The sequence below is a fragment of the Etheostoma cragini genome, chromosome 18 (genome assembly GCF_013103735.1).
Source record: "Etheostoma cragini isolate CJK2018 chromosome 18, CSU_Ecrag_1.0, whole genome shotgun sequence".
Classification (NCBI taxonomy): Eukaryota; Metazoa; Chordata; class Actinopteri; order Perciformes; family Percidae; genus Etheostoma; species Etheostoma cragini.
In genome coordinates this window covers 12,314,646-12,336,172 of record NC_048424.1, presented here as the reverse complement: position 1 = coordinate 12,336,172, position 21,527 = coordinate 12,314,646, and the positions used below count along the sequence as shown (strand labels likewise).

Below are 21,527 nucleotides of genomic sequence, written 5' to 3'. Positions count from 1 at the left end.
TCAGTTGCCTGGAAACTGTTCCCAGTGAGGAAATAGTAAGACAGATACAATTCTGTATCAATTAGTTTGGAACAGACAAAGACAAGAAACAAAATATAAAGAACTAACTGATCAGAAAGCTAAGTTGAACTTTGTTAAGGCTGTAGATGCCTCAAGTCATCCTCTTTGCCTCCTCTTCCTCTTAAAGACTGTGGAGAAGTACAACAGAGAATTTGTTAAGAAAAAGTTAAGAATGACTTAAAACTACTGATCTTAACACTGGTATTGCAATTATAACAACCAGTAATACATTGTAGCTTTGAACAAACCCTTCAAAAGTGAATACATGCAAAAATAAGAAGACCTAACGGTAAATGTTTACATTTAAAAGGGACTGGCTAAAACGTATTAAATAATAACCCTAAAAAAATACTTTTCCACCACATCTCTTTTTGGACCGACATATCGTCAAATACGTAACTGTGTACTGCGCAACTTAAAAGCGCCCATTTTTCTAATTTTCTGGTTCATAATTGTATTTTAAGGTTGCTCCAGAATAAGTTTAAATGGTTTCATTTTTATTTTTTTTTACATAATTTTGTTGTACCGCACATTGCTGCATATCCTGTCCTGTTTGGGTCTGTTTTAGTTACAGAGTGAGACATTTCATTTCTATACTATCTTTGTTAGGAGTCGCACATGCGCAGTAGTTAGGTAAGATCACATCAGCTAGATAACTCTTTTACAACTTTGGTCAGTCCAAGGCAACATTAGCTGGGAGACTTTTTCTAAACAAGGGGCGCTTGTGGAATACCTGCAGAACTGGGACATGTTAGTAGTTCTTCTGTAGGTTACGGTGAACTAGCGTGTTTTGTAGCAGTGTTTTGTCATTGAGAACAAGCTAGCATGCTAACGCTAGCATGTGCTACGGTTAGCCACCTCGTCTCATCTAGTGACGCTAAAGCCTCGCAGATTTTGGACAGCTCACCCGGAGACGGAAGGCGGACATTCAGAAAACTGTATCTCACTCAAAACAGCATGGATAGTTTTTTTTCTCCAAGTATGTATGTGTGTGGAAGCACCAAAGACAAAAGAAGAAAGGGATTTTATTTTATTTTTCATAATATGGGTGATTTAAGCAATTTGTATGCAAGAAAAAGCACAGCAGAAATGAGAGCTGGAATTTAATCAGAGCAGTTAAATGCCTCAAATAATACTGGCCTCATATGCAACTGTAGAATGAAAGAAGATATATATTTTTACCTGTGGCGTGGATTACTGTCAGTCTCTGGAGGATCCCTATCCAGTGTGGCAGGGTCCTCAGTGTCTTCATGGGCAGTTTGGAAAGGTTGCACAGAACTACAGTACAACAGGTGCACAGAGAGATAAGTAAATTGGACAGGTTTAGCCTGTATTAACATATCTAAAAGAATATTACTAAAGTAAGTATGTCCAAATGTTGCATCAACAAAGTGTACAAGTAATTCACATTAACTCTAGTTGTGGTAGAAACTGCTTTAAAAACACAAGCAGTTTTTAATATATATATATATATATATATATGTATATGTATATATATATATATATATATATATATATATATATATATATATATATATATATATATATATATATATATATATATATATAGGGAGCTTAGTTTCCGTTGCTAATATCAAATAATACAAACCAAATACATTTTTATCATCCACATTAAGTCAATTATAAAATAAGCCTGCTATCACCTCAAAAATATCACAAATTAAAGGATTGATTGTCATAGAAAAACAGCGCTGTAATTTTTACTTTAATGTTTAATGTTATATTCTATTTTAGTTCATTTTAACCCTCTATTTTGCTACAACATAATTATTTTAAAAGCTATCCGTATTCAGTTGTGTATTTTATTTTGTATCTTTTTAGTGCCTTGTCATAATACCTTAATGTCCTATGTAAAGCACTGTAAAGCATTGTCTTGCTTTGCCTTGACTTACCTGTAAGAGCCTGAAGCATGCCACTCTATGACATCCTAGCCATGCAAGAAAAACAAAACAGACAAGATGCAGATCAGAAAATGAAGTTTTTAAAAGGATATATAGATAAATAGATGTAGATATATATAGATAGAGATTTTGATTTTACACTTCAAATGAAATGGTATTAATCTTACTTGTTGAATGGGGAATGCTTTATCGTCATAGATGACCACACCAGGAAATCCATCAGCATTGTGCACACATTCGATGGAAATCTGGCAAAATCATCAAAAATGTGTTGCTATAATAAAAAATGTTTAATATATACATAATACATAATTCCCTACTGTAGCACGTTTACAGTAAATTACTTGAAAAATGTGGAATGTTGAATCCTTCAACATGCTAGCAATGCTAATGTTTGAGCACGCCTGACTCTGATTCTATCAATTCACTAAGTCGATTCTCTTCCAAATACAAACAGTAACTTCTCGAGCTGCAGTTTTTCCACATTCTTTACCAAGATTTGAACAGGTATGTTCATTTTGGTCTAAAATGTTAACTTACACGGTTTGTTTCATTGTCAGACATCGTCTTCCTTCTTTTGTTAATCACAACATACTGTAAACGTCACAGGGTCATGGGTTCATCATGCCATGTTCGTGATGCAAATTGTACCTGCTATTGTCTTAACTAATGTACAGTAATGTTGAGAATGTCAAAAAACTCTATTTAAATAATTACATCAAACCTATTGCTTGCTGAGTCATATCCCATAACTGTTATTCATTTAGGTCTGACTTTTTGTTACAGAAAGAAAAATCTCTTATTAATTTCTCTTACAAACTAAGGTTAATTTTAACCTTAATATAAAAATCACTGTGAAAAATATACCTCTCAGCCTCCATCACAAAATACTAAAACAAAAAAAAACTAATACAAAGTATTTTCTATACGCTGATGACAAATCATGCAACCCCAAAACTCAAAAATCCATCATACCTCTTTTCTTGAGACTTGTGCACTGGGTTACTGACTTTTCCTTTCTTCTTGTTGGTACTTGATAATCCATCCTCGTTAAAGATATTAAAGATTTTGTCTATGTACCATCTGGATTATTACATCTAAAATCATTTCACAGACTAAGAAGAAGTCAACTACTTGCTGTGGTAATGAACAAAAATGAAATCAAATGTCTGTTTTCCCCTTTTACACACCACTTATGATCAAGTGAGCGTTTCAGTTCTCGAGGATATTCAGATATATGAGGCCACAAACCACAATATATAGTGTGTGACAGGATGGAAACTTAAAAAACAATGCTGTGTTGCAGTTTTGTTACACCTAGCTGCCAACCGTCACCTTTAGCAACGTTAAGCACCTCCTGCTTAACGTATGATGTAAGGTAAACATCCTAAAGTGCACGCATATAAAGTATATGGTAAAATCACCACTCCTGCCATTTTTTATATTGGGTACAGTTGTGTATAAGCATACTTTTAATTTGGGAGGTTTTAAAAAGTATAAAAAACTGGAATGTTTTATTCATACAAAGCTTAATCCGTGATTGTAATAGAGGATCTGTATTATATTGGCTAATGAAATATTCCATTGTAGAGATTATGATCACACACAAAATCACATGGCTTTTTAAGGATGTGAAAGAGAATCCCTTCCAAAAAACAGGCACTAATATGAAATTGGGATTATTGTCTGTAAATGTCACTGCAGGCTTCTATTTGTAGTCTAGATTGTTTCTACATTAAACATCAGAGAAAAGTTAATTTATAACTAGTTTTAGAATAAATGAGTTTAGTTAATATGGGTTAAGCCATAACATTAGTGCTATTCTCATCAATCATTATTCAATTATGAAATTAAATATAATAACACAAAAAGGTTTTCTTATGCTTATGGATACCAGGTAAAGAAAAGTCAAGTCTATTTTTATTGATTTAAGATCTTTTATACGACACTCATCAAATGTACATATGTCTGTTTGCAATAATAATAATAATAATTGCTGATTAATGCCATCTGACTTAACTTTCTGACACCCAGCTATTGGAAATAAAAAAAAAACATATGCCATAATTTGCCTAATTTGCCTAAAGATGATTATTTTGTATTTTTGTTTGTCTGATTGAATGCTTGTGTTAAAAAATAAATCAGACGTTACTCAACATTAAACATAAATGTAGCTCAATGGATGGTTGTACAACAGAAGTATTTCTGTATATGAGGCCATAAAATGCTTAAATTGATCAGGTTATCACGTACAAAATTTATCATATTGATTAAAACCTCCCTAAGATTGTATTTGCTCTAAACACTTTTTGCATCTGCAGACACCTTGCTCTTTTTTTAAGAACACCACTCCTCTGGCCTTTGAAGGAATTGCTACACATCCTCATCCTCAAAATTAACTCAGACACACGCGCACACAAACACACACACACACACACACACACACACACACACACACACACACACACATATATATATTACATAGATGTGATTTAGTTTCTTTTAATGTTTTCTTTAAACGTAATAATAGGTTACTTTTGGTCATGTAGCTTTTTTGTGTGTGTGTGTTTTCCCTGTTCATAAGTGGCCAAAATGTGAGTGTGAGCAGTTTTTGTTCCTAATGGCCACTAACCACATTGTAAGGGCTTTACAGACACTGCAAAAATACAATTATCAACTCACCTAACAAAATTAAGTACTTTAAAGCTATTTGAATGATATTGGAACTACAGGAGGCGCATCAGTGTGTTAAATTACTGTTTTGTTGTTTAAACCTAGTGGTTGTATTGTATTGGACAGAGAGTATAGACACACACACACACACACACACACACACACACACACACACACACACACACACACACACACACACACACACACACACACACATAGGCTACATACATGCATACAAGCTGGACAGTAACATTATGTTTATTTTATTAAAGTGTAATATTTACACTTGTTATTTATGTATTTGACATCGACCCTGTTTAGCACGTTGGTTTTGTTTTTAAATGTACTATGGAAATAAAATTGACGTTGACACAATCAGGGATCACAAGTCCCGCCCCTTTTACGCTTCAACCAGTCCCCTCTCCGCGCTCTCTGCTGCTCGTCACCACGGCACGCGGACAGGCGCAGCGGGAGAAAAGCACAGCTTCACCCTTCCTTTAAAAAAACTAAAAAAACATACTGCAGTCCTTAAAGTGCATGTAATGTCAGACATAACCGCGGAATGAAAAAGTTAACGTTAGTTTATTTTAAACGGGTGTCAGCGAGGACAGTTATGGCGAGTGCTGTATGCGGTTCTCTCGTGCTCTTCCCGTGACGTGATAAACGCTCCTGCACGCGCCTGATTCCGTCGCATTCAGTTGCTACCCACGAGCGGCCACGATGGTTAAATGTCCTGTTTAACGGTCGAGGTATGTAGACTGTGACTTTACAGCTAAACGGGCTGGTGTCTCCAGAAAGACACAGACATGGGTTTACACACACAGTTGTTTTGGAATAGGCCTGGCAACAAAAACACGTTTTTAAGGACCTTTTAAAGTTTATTTGGTGCTCAAAAGAGAGGTTATATTAATGACCGGATTGTAGTATACCTAGTGTAGCCTTTGCTTTGTGCTATTGCGTTATTATGATAGGACCTATAACTGTGGTGGTATTTTCACAGGGGCTAACATGTTTTGATAAAGGTATAGTGAGTTTAGTAGTATTTTTTATGATTGACCAAACATCATTTTTTGGTGCAGATTTCTTTATATAGGCCAAATAAGCTGCAGTGATAGGCCTTTTGTATTATTGCAGTGTGTCTTGTCAGTGTGTTGACAGCTTTACTACAGTCAACCCTTAATAATATAGCTTAATATACACACAGGAAGCCTACAGGTAAAGTGGTTGTGCACAAATTTGATTGTGAAACAAAGGAGTTGATGAGAAGTTATTATTTTACGTTTAACAGTGACTTTCATATGTTAAACAAATAGTGGTGCATGAAGGTCACCATCATCTTGTCCTTAGATACAGCAATGTGACTTTATAAGAAAAATCTTAACTTCCGGTCCACTTCCCAGCTTCACACTGAGTTTACAGTGCTTATATAAAAAAAAAAAGAAGAAAGCGACCAAACTTCCTTTTCCCCTTTTTTTGTATTTTTACGTAAAGATATTAAATTGTACTTGAACTTGGAAACCATTGGACGAAAAAACTATTAAGCTACTATATATCACTCACAAGTCACTTACTAGCTTTTTCCGGAGCTTTCCAACACCCTTAGCAGATGGAGTTTGTTCTGTTGTCGTGGAGATAGTTCAGTTGTCTTTACTTGCGTATTGAGTAGGCCTACCATATCCAGTGTCTAGCTTTTGATTTTTTAGTAAGCACTTGGTACTTGTTGTCTGTTGAAAAGCTTACAGTGTACAGACATGTACTGGCTGAGAAAGTGAGAGAATGAGAGCGAGTGTTTGACTAAAGAGCAAGTTTTGGTGAATAATAATGTGAGTATAGAGCTAAAGCTAATGGGAAACATTTGAAAGACGGCGTCTTGTAAAAAAACAGTGGGCTGAATGAGTGAACAGTCAGTCTCTGGTTTGTCTCCATCCACCCGTTTCCTGTAACCGGCAAACAACAGTGTTCTATTTTAGTCAAGGAACGATTTCATGGCTATCTTCCTGCAGAGGGGTAAAATTGAACACTATGTGCAGTAATAAGAGATAACAGATAATAATAGAGTAATAACAGGTAACAGATGAAGTGTTACTGTATGTGTATCAGGTCATTTGCTTCACCTGGTGTCTATCATATTGCCTTCTTGCTTCTCAAAACCAACAACACTGCATAGTGCACATCCCCTCTCACTCTTGTCCACTATGCACACAGATTATAACTATTATTGCCATTACTGCCTATTACTACCGGCAAACAACAGTGTTCTATTTTAGTCAAGGAACGATTTCATGGCTATCTTCCTGCAGAGGGGTAAAATTTAACACTATGTGCAGTAATAAGAGATAACAGATAATAATAGAGTAATAACAGGTAACAGATGAAGTGTTACTGTATGTGTATCAGGTCATTTGCTTCACCTGGTGTCTATCATATTGCCTTCTTGCTTCTCAAAACCAACAACACTGCATAGTGCACATCCCCTCTCACTCTTGTCCACTATGCACACAGATTATAACTATTATTGCCATTACTGCCTATTATATATAGATGACCTCAATTGTTAAATGTACTGTGCTGAGTTTGCTTGAACTGCAGCACAAGACTTTGGGCTGTAATTAGGTTTAGGATCTGAATTTAGATCAGATACAATGGCAGATTACCGTACTACTAGAAAGAGATGGGACAGGTATTGTTGGTGTTAATCTAAAAAACAGGGCAAGGCTGTTGAAGGAAAATATTTGTCTGTCAACACCTGCATTGCTTTGCAGGGGCTTGGACTGGAAGAACAAGAAGTCTTTATAAGACAGGAGAATTCACAAATTGAGGCTTGATGTGATTTAGAGGTGAAACTATTAGAATGAATTGTTAAGAGAATTAAATGGTTACAGTTTTGATAATCAGGTCATCATTTAAGTCATTTTTCAAGCTCAAATGCCAAAAGGTAGTTTTTTTTCCTCTTAAATGTCAGGATTTCTTGCTGTTCTTTGTTAGATGATCATAACTGAATATTGATAGTCGTCTAGTCTTATATAGTAGGCCTGTAGTCTTTTGAGCAAAAATAAGCATACTTAAGATGCCACCGTGGGGTCTGACAAATTGCTGTGAGCATATTTCCCTGATTTCAGAACATTTTATAAAGAAGACAATATGAAAAATAATTGTTAGGCGCAGCCCTGACTCTAATTCATAGTTGCTGTGGTCCTTGACCAGTTCTCACTAACTTTCAATGGTGATGGTGAATGTTTCACTATGGACAGCTTTTATCGGGTTATGATGGAAAGAAATTGAAAAATGAATTTTATGTTGTGTACAATTTTGTAATTTGTATCCGTTTCTTAAAACATAAAATAATAATTAATAAATAATGTTACTCGAACTTGACACAAATGCACCTTTGATAGGAAATGGCTAAAAACAAAGACGACCAAGAGTCTTGACCACGTGCTGATGCCACAGATGCTACTGTCGCTCAATGAACCTACCCTTTGTCACTGAGACGAGGAATAGTCTTTAAACCTTAAACACCCTTTCATCCATTTTCCAAATTCATGAATCCATTGGTGATTCAGCAACAAGTAGATAAGATGTTCTAACACAAATTGTCACCATAGTTACTGTTAAAGTAGCAGTGTGTAGGATTTGGGGGGTTCTATTAGCAGAAAATGAGTCTAATATTCACAGGTATGTTTTCAGTAGTGTATAATTAACTGAAGGCCACCGTGTGTTCTCCTACATGCTCGGAAAGGGTGGGGTGAGGGTATGAGGTGTTCAGTTGGTTGCAACCTGGAACCTCACCACTAGATGGCACTAAATATTAAACACTGGCCCTTTAACTGGACAAGAACTTTCAAAGGACATAAATAAACATATAACACTAACATTATATGTAGGATGTTATGTAGGTTAGAGACTCAAAAGTAGGTTTCTTTTTAGATAATTTCTTAGGCTTTTATAGCCTTCAATTGATAGGATAGTTTAAGGAAAGGGGACAGAGGGTGGACAACATGCAGCAAAGGGCCGGGGTGGGATTTGAACCCCGGGCCACTGTCAAGGACTCAGCCTACATGGGGCTAAAGGTCATTCCAAGATGAGGTTTATTTTAATTGTATTGCCACAGCTCTTTATTCAGAATTAGAATCCTGCCTTTTTAAATTATGTAGATAATGTAGTGAACCACAAATTTACAGTATATATGTTTTTATGTGACTTGTGTGAAAATGGGGCAGAATGGCACATCAATGTGAACGAGGTCTCACATCTCTGAGTGTGTGAAGCCTTTTTGCAAATAGGGTCACCATGACTTTTTGCATAGTTTCTGTTTATTAGCTAGGTTCATCAATGCGCTTAGATAGCAGTGTGTATTTTGGGGTGTTGTACTATTAATATCAGCCTCTCTGTCTCTCTCCCTCTTTCTCTCTACCACAGAGGTGTGGAGCAGTCACATTTAAAAGGTCGGAGCAGAATGCCGTACAAGTTTGCATGCTGGGTAAGAACACTGACTGACCTGAATACCGCAGTGGAATGGCTTTAGTTGAATAACAGTGGTGCTCAATACAGGAAGTTTCATAACTCTGAAAAAGTCTAACTTGTTGAAAAGCCTGTACACAAGTGTAAGTGTTCTGAAAGTGTTGAGTTTTACTGTAGGCTGAAACTGTTTACTGTTTCAAATGGAGTGTCCGGACTGGAGACAGTAAACTAAAGCTGTTTATCAGAACTACAGTTTCAGACCTTGAAATTTAGCTCATTCTATTTTTTTTCCATAGTAATGTCAAGGTTGTTTAAAAGTTCCCTGAAGAAATGCGTAGTTGCGTGCAAGGGTGAAGCAACCTTTACACATATGATAAAAAGTGTGTGTGTGCCTGTGTAAATGTGTGCGTGTGTGCGCGCGTGTGTTCGTGTGTGTGCGCGCGCTCTGGCTGACTCCCAAGTTTACTCAAGACTTCCACTGATCTTGTCAACTCTCTTTAATATGTCTCTCATTCTGTCCCATTATCTCTGTATTTTTTTAAACTTTTTGTCATATTTCTTTTCACACATTCGCAGAGCTATGAATCTTAGCTCAGCTTTTTTGTTGCAACTTGTTCGTTTGCAACTTTGTTCTCATCTATTTGAAGTCAGGTACAGTATATTTTTGCCAGTGGCAACATGAAGAAAGTCGTCGGCACTGTCCCATTCCTTCACACTGATAAGAGCTGTTTATGATTGTAGGGCTAATTAGAATTAGAATTAGAAGGGCTGTCTCCAATCTCAGTAATCCACAAATCATTTCAATGTAAAACAGTGATTGCAATGGCACAATAAGCACTAATTGAAGGACAGAAGGGTACATGACAACAACAGTTTCTCAAGGTTTTACGAGGTGTACCTGACTGTATGAGGTCCCGTCTGAGCCCACATACTTTAAAGTCAGCTTTCATTGTTTTTTTTATCTGCATAACTCACAGAGTTACACCAGTGACTTCAAGGAAGCAAGAAGATTTTGGGGGTATTTTGTTTCTCTGTCATGTCCCACTCCGACGGGTGGCCATGGTGTTTGGAAAAAGTGCAGCTGCAGGCTACTGGTAAGCAAACGTTACCCTGTGTCTTTAGCTGCATGCTAACAGCCGGCAAGATGCGTTGTATTTTTTTTTCTTTGGACTTGCGAAAGTAGGCAATAGTGGAGAGAGAAAGCAATATTGGGTTAACAGCTGGACTGTAATCATAATCTATTTATTCTGTCGTTCATTATGTGACTCTCAACACAAACAAATGTGTGTATTTATGCAGTCGTTGCAGGTTTCAATAATCTTAAAGGAAGGAAGTGGGGAAGAACTTGTTGACCATTTCTGGGTCAAGTTCTTGTTCTTGGTTTCAGATATTATATTTAAGAAATTAGATATTTCTCAATACATGATTACACTCAACAAGAATATACAATATTTTACACTACCTGCTGATTTGCTGTTACAACAAATTACATGGAGAACATAGGCATGGTGCAGTTTCACTAAGCAGTTGTACATTAGGTCCCACTGTCGACCTCTCACAGTTCCTCACAGCCTGTATCGTTTATCTTAACACTGTTTGTCTCCTGATTTCCTGCAACTTCTTTGGTCTGATATGTGGCGTTCAAGGATGTCTGTCTGTCTGTGCGTGTGTGTGTGTGTTTGTGTGTCAGTAATTTTGTCTGCATGTGACTGTTTCTCAAGGGAACATTTCCTCAATGGTTATAATGTAGCACTCCATCCTTCATTATTATGTACTGTATATGCAGTGAGGAACACAAAAGTCTTATTTACTTACATTCCCCTAATTGTATTCATGTTAATTAATATCTGGTTTTCAGCAGTTACAGGAAAGCCTTTGGGCATGTGTGACATTTAAGGATAACAGGAAGACTGTGTTTTCAATGCCAAACGAATGTTTAGTTCTTCTGAGTTAAAAGTCGAGTTAGTTAAGGCCATTTAAATAATTTGATATAAGGAGACTGAGCAGAGCACAAATAGTGTAAGATCAGACAAGCAATATGAGCATGTTGCTGTAGGCTCTGGGAAATTTGGATGGATACATGGACAGATGTTAGATAAAAAAGAAAAAATGTGATAGAGATTGGAGTGGGGAAGGTATGAGTCTGTGTGTGTTTGGGTGTGTGTGTGTGTTTGTGTGTGTGGGTGTGTGTGTGTGTGTGTGTGTGTGTGTGTGTGGGTGTGTGTGAGTGGGTGTGTGTGTGTGTGTGTGTGTGTGTGGTCCCACTGATTTGATCATGAGACCGTGTCCGTGGACCCAAAGCCCCACATTCGTTCACACAAATCCTATTGGTCTGTCGTTGGTGTAGCAGCATATGTAGCAAAGTGAGAGATAGCGCAAGTGAGCTCCGAGGGGGGAGAGGAGGGGCTTTTAGACACAACAACACCGACGTGAGTGAGACTGTAGATAGGAGAGAGAATGCGGCAGAAGGAGGGAGCAGACCGCCAGTGGCCGACTCTGGGAGAGAGAGATTGAGACGGATTCAGACTTCTTTTTATTGGCTTTTCCCTGCTTCTTTTCTCTGCACTTGTTTTGCGTTTTTTCTTACTCCGCATCCATTTGCATTTAGTCTATCTGTCCCTCTTTCTTTCCTGCTACTGATTCTGTCTCTCCCTGCAGCCTCCACTCCGCTGTCCCACATTCTGACTTGTTTCTGTCTGTCTGTCTGTCTGTCTTCATCCTTCTCACCTATGGCTACCTGACAGTCAACTTCCACTCCTTCTCTCTTTTTCACAACCATCCATTTTTCTCTCTCCTTCCACAGTTCCACCTATGTCTTTACTTTGATCTTTCCTTTCCTTACACCGGTCTGTCATCTATCTGTTGTCTTTTGGTGTGAGGATGCCAGTACTGGATGAGTTCTGGGGCCCAGATCTCAGGATGCGGGACTCCGGTCTTGGTGTTGGAGAAGTTGGGGTCTGTCCAGATGAAGCTCCCCGCTCGCCAATCTGGGGGCATCTTAGGACGCCTCCTTTTACCTGTGGGAGCCTGTCATTGGCCCTGGAGCTTCCGGCTCTCATACGGCAGCTCAGGGCAGCCTGGAGGGCTCACAGAGGAGGCCATCGGGGGCCCGAGAGTAGTGAGGCGAGCACTTGGGTGGAATCAGAGGAGGAAGAAGTAGAGGAGGTGAAGCATCACGTAGAGGACAGAAGCGGTCATCTCAAAGGTAACTTGTACATAATAAATGTGACAGTAAGTACAGCTAATCTTATGGGAGTCAGATTTCTTATAAATGTTTTATGTTGTTTGACCCAGTAACTCTGTATGCTACACGAAAACACATCCATTGTAGAAAACTTAGTATTTTGGGGGCACATTCCTTAACAATGTGTAATTTTGTGTACAATTTATTGTTTATTTGCACGTTTTCCTTTTAGACAAGTGTTGGATGTGAGCTGGTGCATGTGTGTGTGTGACAGATTATCTTTGGGAACTGAGCCTCTGGCCGTATGTTTATGTAATTGAGTTGGGTCGAGACGAGGTTCATAGCAGTTTAGTTGCGCGGGCAGAGGAGACAGTGAAATGAGGGATTTAGGTTGTAAAGCCAGAGTGTGTTACCATCTGCTGCGCTGCAGCTGTACTGATGACACTGAAGTAACACCATTAATCAAGCCAAGTCTGTCTGAAGAGCAACACTGCAGAGACGCAAAGTTAATATTGTTGACAGTTTGATGTGAATTAGTTCAATTAAAGAATGGATAATTTGACGTTGAGATAATGTTCAATTTCAACAGTAATGACAGGAAGTACAGTAAATTCGGTATTATACAATTATGGTAATAGACAACAGCACATGACATTTTTCAGTCTGTACATGCTAATGTTTGCTTTCACATTAGCATATAAACAAGATTAATGAATGCTAAGATGGGCAATAAGAGTAATACTTTAACTGAATAATGGACATATAAATCTTTAATGTTCCTTTGAAAAGTGATGATGAAGTGATGATTCATACTGTGGGGAATTACCTGTGTGCAACCACTGACTCATAAGGTGGGAAACGGACAAATGTGACTTTTTCTTTGCATCGTGATGACCACAGTTGTTTGATGACTCCTCACAGAGGGTGAGAGGCTGTGTGCGTGTTTGATTTACCACATACATGTGTTGAGACACTGTGAGATAACTTGTTAGCGGGGATAGTGAGTCACAAAGGACTTAAAAAGACTAGTATTTATAGGTACATTCAGGTAGAAAAAGTACAGAGTTTCAGAGTTAGCATTTTAGCCCAAGCCTGTTGGCAAAACAGTTTATGAAATGTTCAAAACCTTTTCTTTTTTTTGGTGACATTAGGACACTTGTAATAGCAAAACAAAGTAGAGAAACTTGCTAGATTAAAAGATAATGTGTAAAGTTTGTTCAGTTTTGTAGATAATTCAAATGAAGGCGCATCCTTCCTTCTACTGGCAATGCAGAGTAGCCTATAGGAATGCTCTCTCTCTGAAATGACATGTTATTGACCAGAGTTTCTCGTCAGAAAGTTGATTTTCTATTACTATGGCATTTTTGAAGTGCCTACTAGAGCTTTAATCAGAAATTATTTACTAGCCAGTTAATCATCGTTAAACTGAATTCCAGTTCCTGTCCCCCAAATGTCACCATTAGCTGGTTTCTCAATGTGCTATCATATTAAACAGATGTCTTTGGATTGTGGGCCTCTTGGACAAAACAAGACATTTGAGTATGTCAACTTGGGCTTGGCCATGATTATTTTTTACTACTTTTATAACTATGACATTTTATAGACCAACCAACTTATCAGTTTTATTAAGAAAAGAAATTTCTGGTGTTCTTGAAAATGTAAAAATTCTGCTGATTATGATAATTAAAACGTGTGGGATAGGCAAAAATGAGTCAGTAAAAGAGTGCAACTTCACATATTTAAAACACAAAATTTTACTATCTTTTGTGCATCTGGCTTCTGTTAATGTCAAGTGTCATTTTAGCCCAAACACACAGAAACAGAGAAGTTTTGGTACTGCCAGTGAGTTCACTGTATCTGGAGATTCCAGCCAGCTGTGTATGGATGTATCCAGATAAAGAAGCAGGAGCTGCAGCCAGCAGGAGAGATCACACACCACTGTGTGTTTTAGAACAGTTTGCATTGGAGTGTTGGCCCTCACATGGCAGAGATGTGTCAGGCTGTCTCTTTCTGAGAAGAAAAACAGCCCAAAAAGCACAGTTTGTGCCGTAAACACCCACAGATTCATACAAGCCAAGGAAACATATTGAGGTGTGTGTGTGTGTGTGTGTGTGTGTGTGTGTGTGTGTGTGTGTTTATTCACAGATGCATGACAAGACATGTGCATTGCAGCATCTTCAAACAACCCTTCCAACTGTTTTTTTTCATCCTAAATGACCCAGTTCTACGCCGAACAGAGACAATGACCCAGTTACACAGAGTTGAAGGAAGAGAAACTGAAACAGGAGGTTGTTAAATAAAGGATGATGGGAAGGCTGAGGAGAGTAGTCATGGAGAGAGAGAAGGATGTGGATACTGGAGCCAGAGGTAGGGGATGTATTAAATATGGACTAACACATAAGATGTAAGTATGGAGAGATAGCTGGAGTGAAGGAGGAGAGCGAGATGTGTGTGTCTGAGTGTTTGTCTGTGTTGAACAGGGTTTTGGGGTGGGATTTTCCAGATGATATATTTCCCTCTCTCCTTGCCCACCAGCACACAGGATGAAAAAAATTAAAGAGGCATTCCCTCTTTCTCCTTTTCTTTCTTAAACTAGACCAGCAGTCTTGCCTCACTATACCAGACTGAGTCACTTCCCCCAAACACTTTATATGCGTTTGTGGACACGGAGATGCATCAATAGAAAATTATGCCCCTTTTTTACTTGATGTTTTATGTATAGCAGCCTACACATTACACCAAAACCACAACTCATTGCCTTTAAACTGTGCCGCTTTGGCAACACCCACACTCGCCAAGCTAGATCTGGCAACCCGAGGGAGTTACCACAGTGACTCCAACCCCATTAACAGGTAGTTTAGCTGCTCTCATAAGTCACAGATGTGGTTTGTACTGACAACTGTGGGGACATACCAGTTCCTTATAAATGATCAGTAAAGTTTTCAGTTTATTAATGCAAAGATTTCATGCGTGTGCGCTGTGACTTGGGACCTGGTTCTGTTGTGTCTTGTCACTGGCGTCAGGGTATGTGAGTTGTGCATTTTAAACAGAGGCCGTATTCAGGATTCAAGGACCCATGGTGCTGCTATGGTCCCTCTCCATCTGTTACGTGCTTGCTTGCAAGGTTAAGAAAAACAAAAGGTTACCTCTGAGACTCTGCAGACATTTTCAATACATACAGTAGACAAAAACGCTTGATATCCATTTAGGAGAAAATGTGCTGTCAGCATGTCAGTAATACGCATTTCCTCTTTTTCTTATTTTGTTTTAGAATCAAACTTCATATAGAAAAACTATTGTTTGTAAGACCACTCCTGAAAACGAGAACAATTATTAAATGAAAAGAATGTTCATAGTCAATTTATAGCAGCTGCGCAGTGGCGTGAAATCCATTCTCCTTGGGCAAACTCGGCCCAGATGCAAGATGCCCTGTTGTTAAATGTCCTCTTGTTTTCAGAGAATCTGCTTTAAGAGACACTCAAAATCTGATTCTATGAGTCTGATTATGTTGGGAACAGGTTTTCATTCTCTCATCACCCCGTTTCTAGATTTATCATTTAGCCATTCTTTTGATTACTTTCTTCCTCCATTTCCTTAACTCTAGACTCTGCACTCACTTCCCCTGAGCGGTTTGTATTTATTAGTTGCACTAAAAGATTAATAAATAGGGAATGATGTCGCTTTTCCACCATATGTTTACCAGATAGCTGCCTAGCCAACGCACACGCAAACACAAACACACAAACACACACACACACACACACACACACACACACACACACACACACACACACACACGCTAAAACCTTTGAATCTGCTTTTATAAGGGTAAATATGTTGAACATCTACACCATTGTTTTCTCAACACCCCTCTGGCTGCTCGACTTATTGTTTAGCCATCAATCTTTTTGCTTGCTTTGTTCCTCTATTTCTACACTCACCGCCCCTCTCTACTTACTATTTATACTATCCATCTTTTACTTCTTTTTCTCTCTGTCTATGTGCAGCTGATGGCAGACTGGACACTGGTCATTCTGGTGTGCTGCTGGTTGAGAGACGAGGCTCCTACCCGCTGATTGACCTGCGAATCCTCAAATGTAAGTCTTCTGACCCACTGATTGCAAAACAATGTACATATATTGACCATGGCAGCAATTTTCAGTCAACTAACAACTCTCATCTATTTGTTTTGCAGGAATCCTTTTTTAAATTTTCAAACACTATGGTCACAGGGATTACAGCAAATGTGCAACCCTTCAGCTGAGGGTTGTGTGTATTCACTGTATCTTACTTTTGCACTATAAAAGTGAAACTAAACATTTAGCCTATCTAACTACCTTCCTATCTATCTACCTACATACAGCTGAAATGTGTTAACTTACCTGATGGAGCATTAACTTGGCCGTAATTGCTCAAAACTAAAAAAAGTAATACTGTGAAGAAGAGATGTATAATTCACGGAATCTTAAAACTGTTTTGAAGATGTTTATCTGCCACCGATGCACTAGTATGTCAGGTTTCTCCTGTGTGGTCTGTTAATGCAAATTGTTTATCCTTTCAGCCAGTGCCCAACAGGGGGAGGTAGAGGCCGACACCAGGAGAAAAGTGAAACGTCTGCTGAGCTTTCAGAGATACTGCCACGCCTCCAGGCCACTCAGGGGGTTGGTGCCCCACACCCCCGGGTCACTACACCTACTAGATGACACCTACCTGGGACAAGCTGCAGTAAGACAAACAAATTTAAAGTACTGGTAACCTGTAGCTCCAACTCTCTGAATGTGTCAGGTATGAATCACTGATCAGTTCTGAATACAGTCTCTCTTTCTTTACAGCACATGCTATCAAAAGTGGGCAAATGGAACTTTGACATTTTCCTCTTTGATCGTCTTACAAAAGGTAAGATGGATGTTTCATTTATTACTTAAAGTTTACCACATGTTATCCCTCAGCTAAACCATGTTCCTTCACCAGTTGACCTATTCATGTCAGCAATGTTTTCTTTTAGTGCAATTCATTCTTAGATTAGAGTTTAAAGTGTTTTTTATCTTTTTTATGATCAAATTTAGATTTTAAAGTTTTTTTTCTAACTGACACAATAAAGTTATTAAATACATTGTGTACTGTAAAACAATATTTTCAAACAGGTTTTTAGTGCACTAAAAACATCTTTTCTTGAATTAATTTGTGTGCTGTAGGTAACAGCCTGGTAACTCTGATGTGCCATCTCTTAAACGTCTATGGTCTTGTTCACCACTTCCAGCTGGACATGGTCAAACTGCACAGGTTTCTCGGTAAGCTGCCAGCTGCAAGCAAGTCTCATGGATTACACCCATCCACCCTCTGTCCCACTTTATCCTCCAGCAAGAACAGATGTAAAACTGCATTCTAACATTACAGTCTTATTTACTTGAATTTACTAGACTCTTAAGCCCGTTCAGACCAAAGATTCACGACGGGACTAAACCGCAGCGGTCAGAACTGGCCCGTCGCAGCTCGACTCAATCCAGCTGATGGCGTCGCCTGCGACTAAGCTGCTCAAGTTGCCAGAAACTGGTTTCAGAACGGAAGGGGCGTCACCTGTTTCAACCGCCAATAGCGAAGTCAGCTTGTAGAGACAGCTACAAACTATAGTAAAATGATCCATATTCCATTTTATTTTCCATGCCACAAACTGTCAACTGGTCGAAATGACAGAGCTTTATACAGCAGCTCAAAGTCTGTCTGCGAGCATGGTATGTGGTTAAGCGAGCTAGAGAGTAACTGAAGAGAGAGACTTTTGTTAGGACAAGGCAGTAAATCGCATACTTTATTTTGCCAATGTATCACTAGAAATGCAACTATAGCATGCAACTCACTATTATGTTATCCACATATATAGACTGTAAAGGCAATAAATTATATGTCCAGCTACAAAAAAGCCTGAAAGTCGGAAGTTAGAACTGAAGTACATTTTGTAAGATACACCGTTAAATCTCGTTGAATTTATGTCATCTGTCAGGTTTAAGAACATTGTAGAACAGCACGTTGCAAGTAGTTGCAAGTTTTAACTCGTCTCATCACAAATCTTTGGTCTGAACTAGGCTTTAAACAACTTTCAGTATAGCTTGAGACATTTAAATGGTTGTGAGCACTGGTTTATTAACACATAGCATTTGCCCCATTAGTCACCACTTCATAAAACACATTTACTTTCTAAAAAGAGCACACGGCGGCCTTGTTGGCGGGGCAGCATGCTCTTGAAAGCTGAGAAGGGAAGCCCAGACTGACGTCAACTGGTTCTTTTGTCTGCCAGTCAGTCACTACAAAACAGTCACAGGGTTTATGTTCCTTCCAATAAAAACACATATGTATAAAGTGACATTGGTGTAAGGGAATATTAATCCCATATCCGTTGCATGCTAAATGCTGCTATCAGATATTGCAGAGCAACAATGAGCCGTGTGCCGCTATGGAAACAAAGTGCACAGTTTCTTTCTTCTTTGTTTATTATGCACAGAAAAAGGGATGTATGAAGAGAACCTACAGAAACCTGTATGGTACGGATGTTGGACAATGGAAAACTGAGGAGCTAATGCTGTGACATTGGTGGTCAATATGTAAACTTTAAAATTTTCAGTTGATTATAAATGAATTTTTACCACATTATTTTAACACGTAGATAGGTTATGGTGGCTTCAGTTTCTCCCTGCCTGTAACGTTCTTCTCCGCGGCATGTGTTCCAATTCCAAGGAGCTTGAGTACCCTGCAGAGTGACTGGCCTGTAAAGACCTCGATGGGCTCCACGCAACTCCACTTGCCTTGTTGTTTCCAACATCAGCATCATGTTTGGCCTAAGTGTGGTCACTGCAATGGTAGCCTGAGATTCTGAGCCCAATGTTGGCCTACACCTGACTGTCCCGTGCTGCAGCAGGGAGACCCCCTGGTGGGCTTGGTTGGTGCTGTGCCCTTTTCCTGGTCTTGACAAGGGACTGCCTTGCTGGTTGTTGCAGCCTGCTATGAGACATCCTTGTGCCCTTGTCCATTTGTTTACTGGGTTGCTGCAGCTGATGTCAAAGTATGCAATTGGAAGAACTGTAAAAAATCTAAATTCTGTGTTCACATGTCCCAGTGAATCAAAACATTGAAGTAAAATCACTGAATCATACTTACAAATAAGACTCTGCTGTGATTCTCAAATTAAAGCATTTATATAAGAGTTTCAGTAGTACTTCTAAATTATATTAGGATCGGATAAAAAATGTGGAAGTTGACATCATTTAATGGGGTCTAACCTTGTGTGTCTGGCCAGGCATGGTTCAAGAGGACTACCACTCCCAGAATCCCTATCACAATGCTGTTCATGCTGCTGATGTCACCCAAGCCATGTACTGCTACCTGAAGGAGCCCAAGGTAATGCATAATGATGTACCTGGATTCTCTCACACACACACACACACACACACACACACACACACACACACTAAAAGGCTTCACCAGACCTAAGCTTCTCCTTGACATATTCTGTTAGCTTCTCTTCCTGAGAGATAATTCCTGCTCACTTAGACTCGACAACACATCCATCCTCAGCCTGGAGAAATCCCTGAAGCCCTCTGACCAGATTAAGATTCTCTGCAGCTTTCCCTTTTATTCAGTAATTGCTTTTTTGTGCTGTTGTTGTGCTGTAAAGCACTTTGTGGTGCAACTATTTAGTTAGAAGCACTTACGTAAATAAATTGAATTAAGCACAGCACACACACGCTAGTGGGTTCTAGATAACAAGCACACACTCACAATATAAGCCGTCAGGCCTGCTGCTTCTCCGATCAATATGCCATTAAGCATTTATCTTAACTCGGTTACTCACACATGACCACATCTGTTATAAATTAACATCAATATGTTTTAAACCTTAAGGTAAAATGATTTAATGTCAAGTAAGTTTACTTATTTTTATTTATAAAATTATCCAGAAATTGTCCTCTACTAAATCACAAAAGGAACTAATTGTTTTCCAAAGCAATACCACAAGAATATAGTTGTATAAGTTATATGAAAAAGTACAAACACAGTTAAAACATTTCTGAAATAGACAGAGTGTTTTGTTGAGCTGATAGTCTTAATTAGCTTTGTAGCAACTCATTTGGCAATGGCTTCAATATAACAGACGTTCATTAATATCACAAAGTTACACGCTAAAATGTTAAAGGACACGTTACGTTAATGGACATCATAGCAATCAAGTTAATTTGAAAGAAGTGCAAGTTTCCCTCCTACATAAGGAACAATCATTTCCCTGTCAACCCTTTTGTGTGTGTAGCTGGCAGAGCAGCTGAGTCCTCTGGACGTGTTCCTGGGTCTGATGGCGGCCGCCGCCCACGACGTTGACCATCCTGGAGTCAACCAGCCCTTCCTCATTAAGACCAGACACCACCTGGCATCCCTCTACCAGGTACACACAGGTGTGCTGATATGTGTGTGGGTTTAAATGTGCCGTAGGTTGTGTCCAGCCTCTAACCGAGTCTGTTTAAAACCCGTTAACAGAACACATCTGTGCTGGAGAGTCACCACTGGAGATCCACAGTAGGCATGCTGCGAGAGTCACGACTGCTGTCCCACTTGCCTGCTGACATGTCGTAAGAACAGAAACACATAATATAAACATTAGTTATGAGGATTCCTTAATCCTCAGGTCATTAAAGAATTGTTATCAAGATATGTGCGTATGTGTAAGTCTCAGTAGACAAATTATGTACCATTTTGTGTGTGTGTGTGTGTGTTATTTTTTTTTTTTAATTACCACAAACATATCTACGGCATTTCTGTACTGCAGTTTCTTTTAACTTATCAAGGAACATAGATACATACATTCAAAAGAAAAAAACAGCAGACACACACACAACCACACACATCAGTATGTTTGATTTGGTTCAATAATGAGGATGCATTTGGTATCATAATCTCCTTTTATCTTCCAACCTCCACCCTAAGGTCAGAGGTCAGGGTTTGCTATGGAACACATGAGCTCTTCATTTAGCACATAGCAGTAAAAAGGAGTAGTAAGGGTAGAGTAAACAGAGTACAGCCTATGATAACTTTCTTATATATATATACAGTATATATATATATATATATATATACAGTATATATATATATATATATAAAAAGTACATTTCCAAAACTGTAGCTGTACATGCAGGTGGCATAAAATTAGCACAGGCGTTAGTGGTGGTGTTGTTTTGACTCAGTGG

At 38.7% G+C, this 21,527-nt stretch overlaps 1 protein-coding gene and 1 long non-coding RNA gene across 3 annotated transcripts in view; one reads left to right on the top strand and one right to left on the bottom strand.

The window, feature by feature from the left end:
* Positions 1 to 138: 138 nt before the first annotated feature.
* LOC117961871 lies at positions 139 to 3,218 on the bottom strand. Its single transcript, XR_004660508.1, has 5 exons — positions 2,958 to 3,218; positions 2,150 to 2,230; positions 1,974 to 2,008; positions 1,243 to 1,338; positions 139 to 188 (listed from the first exon to the last, which is right to left on the bottom strand). It is a non-coding gene; the product is annotated as an uncharacterized LOC117961871 (long non-coding RNA).
* Positions 3,219 to 11,383: 8,165 nt separating this feature from the next.
* Positions 11,384 to 21,527, top strand: part of LOC117961866 (cAMP-specific 3',5'-cyclic phosphodiesterase 7B-like) — a 14,592-nt gene continuing 4,448 nt past the window's right edge. Inside the window, exons 1-8 of one of the 2 annotated variants that reach the window (XM_034900826.1) lie at positions 11,384 to 12,321; positions 16,308 to 16,397; positions 16,862 to 17,025; positions 17,133 to 17,196; positions 17,496 to 17,591; positions 19,589 to 19,689; positions 20,597 to 20,728; positions 20,821 to 20,912. In XM_034900826.1, coding sequence (XP_034756717.1) covers positions 11,997 to 12,321; positions 16,308 to 16,397; positions 16,862 to 17,025; positions 17,133 to 17,196; positions 17,496 to 17,591; positions 19,589 to 19,689; positions 20,597 to 20,728; positions 20,821 to 20,912 — 1,064 coding nt within the window. In that variant the 5' untranslated portion in view covers positions 11,384 to 11,996. The remainder of the gene's footprint in view (positions 12,322 to 16,307; positions 16,398 to 16,861; positions 17,026 to 17,132; positions 17,197 to 17,495; positions 17,592 to 19,588; positions 19,690 to 20,596; positions 20,729 to 20,820; positions 20,913 to 21,527) is intronic. The other variant, XM_034900827.1, reaches the window with a different exon arrangement.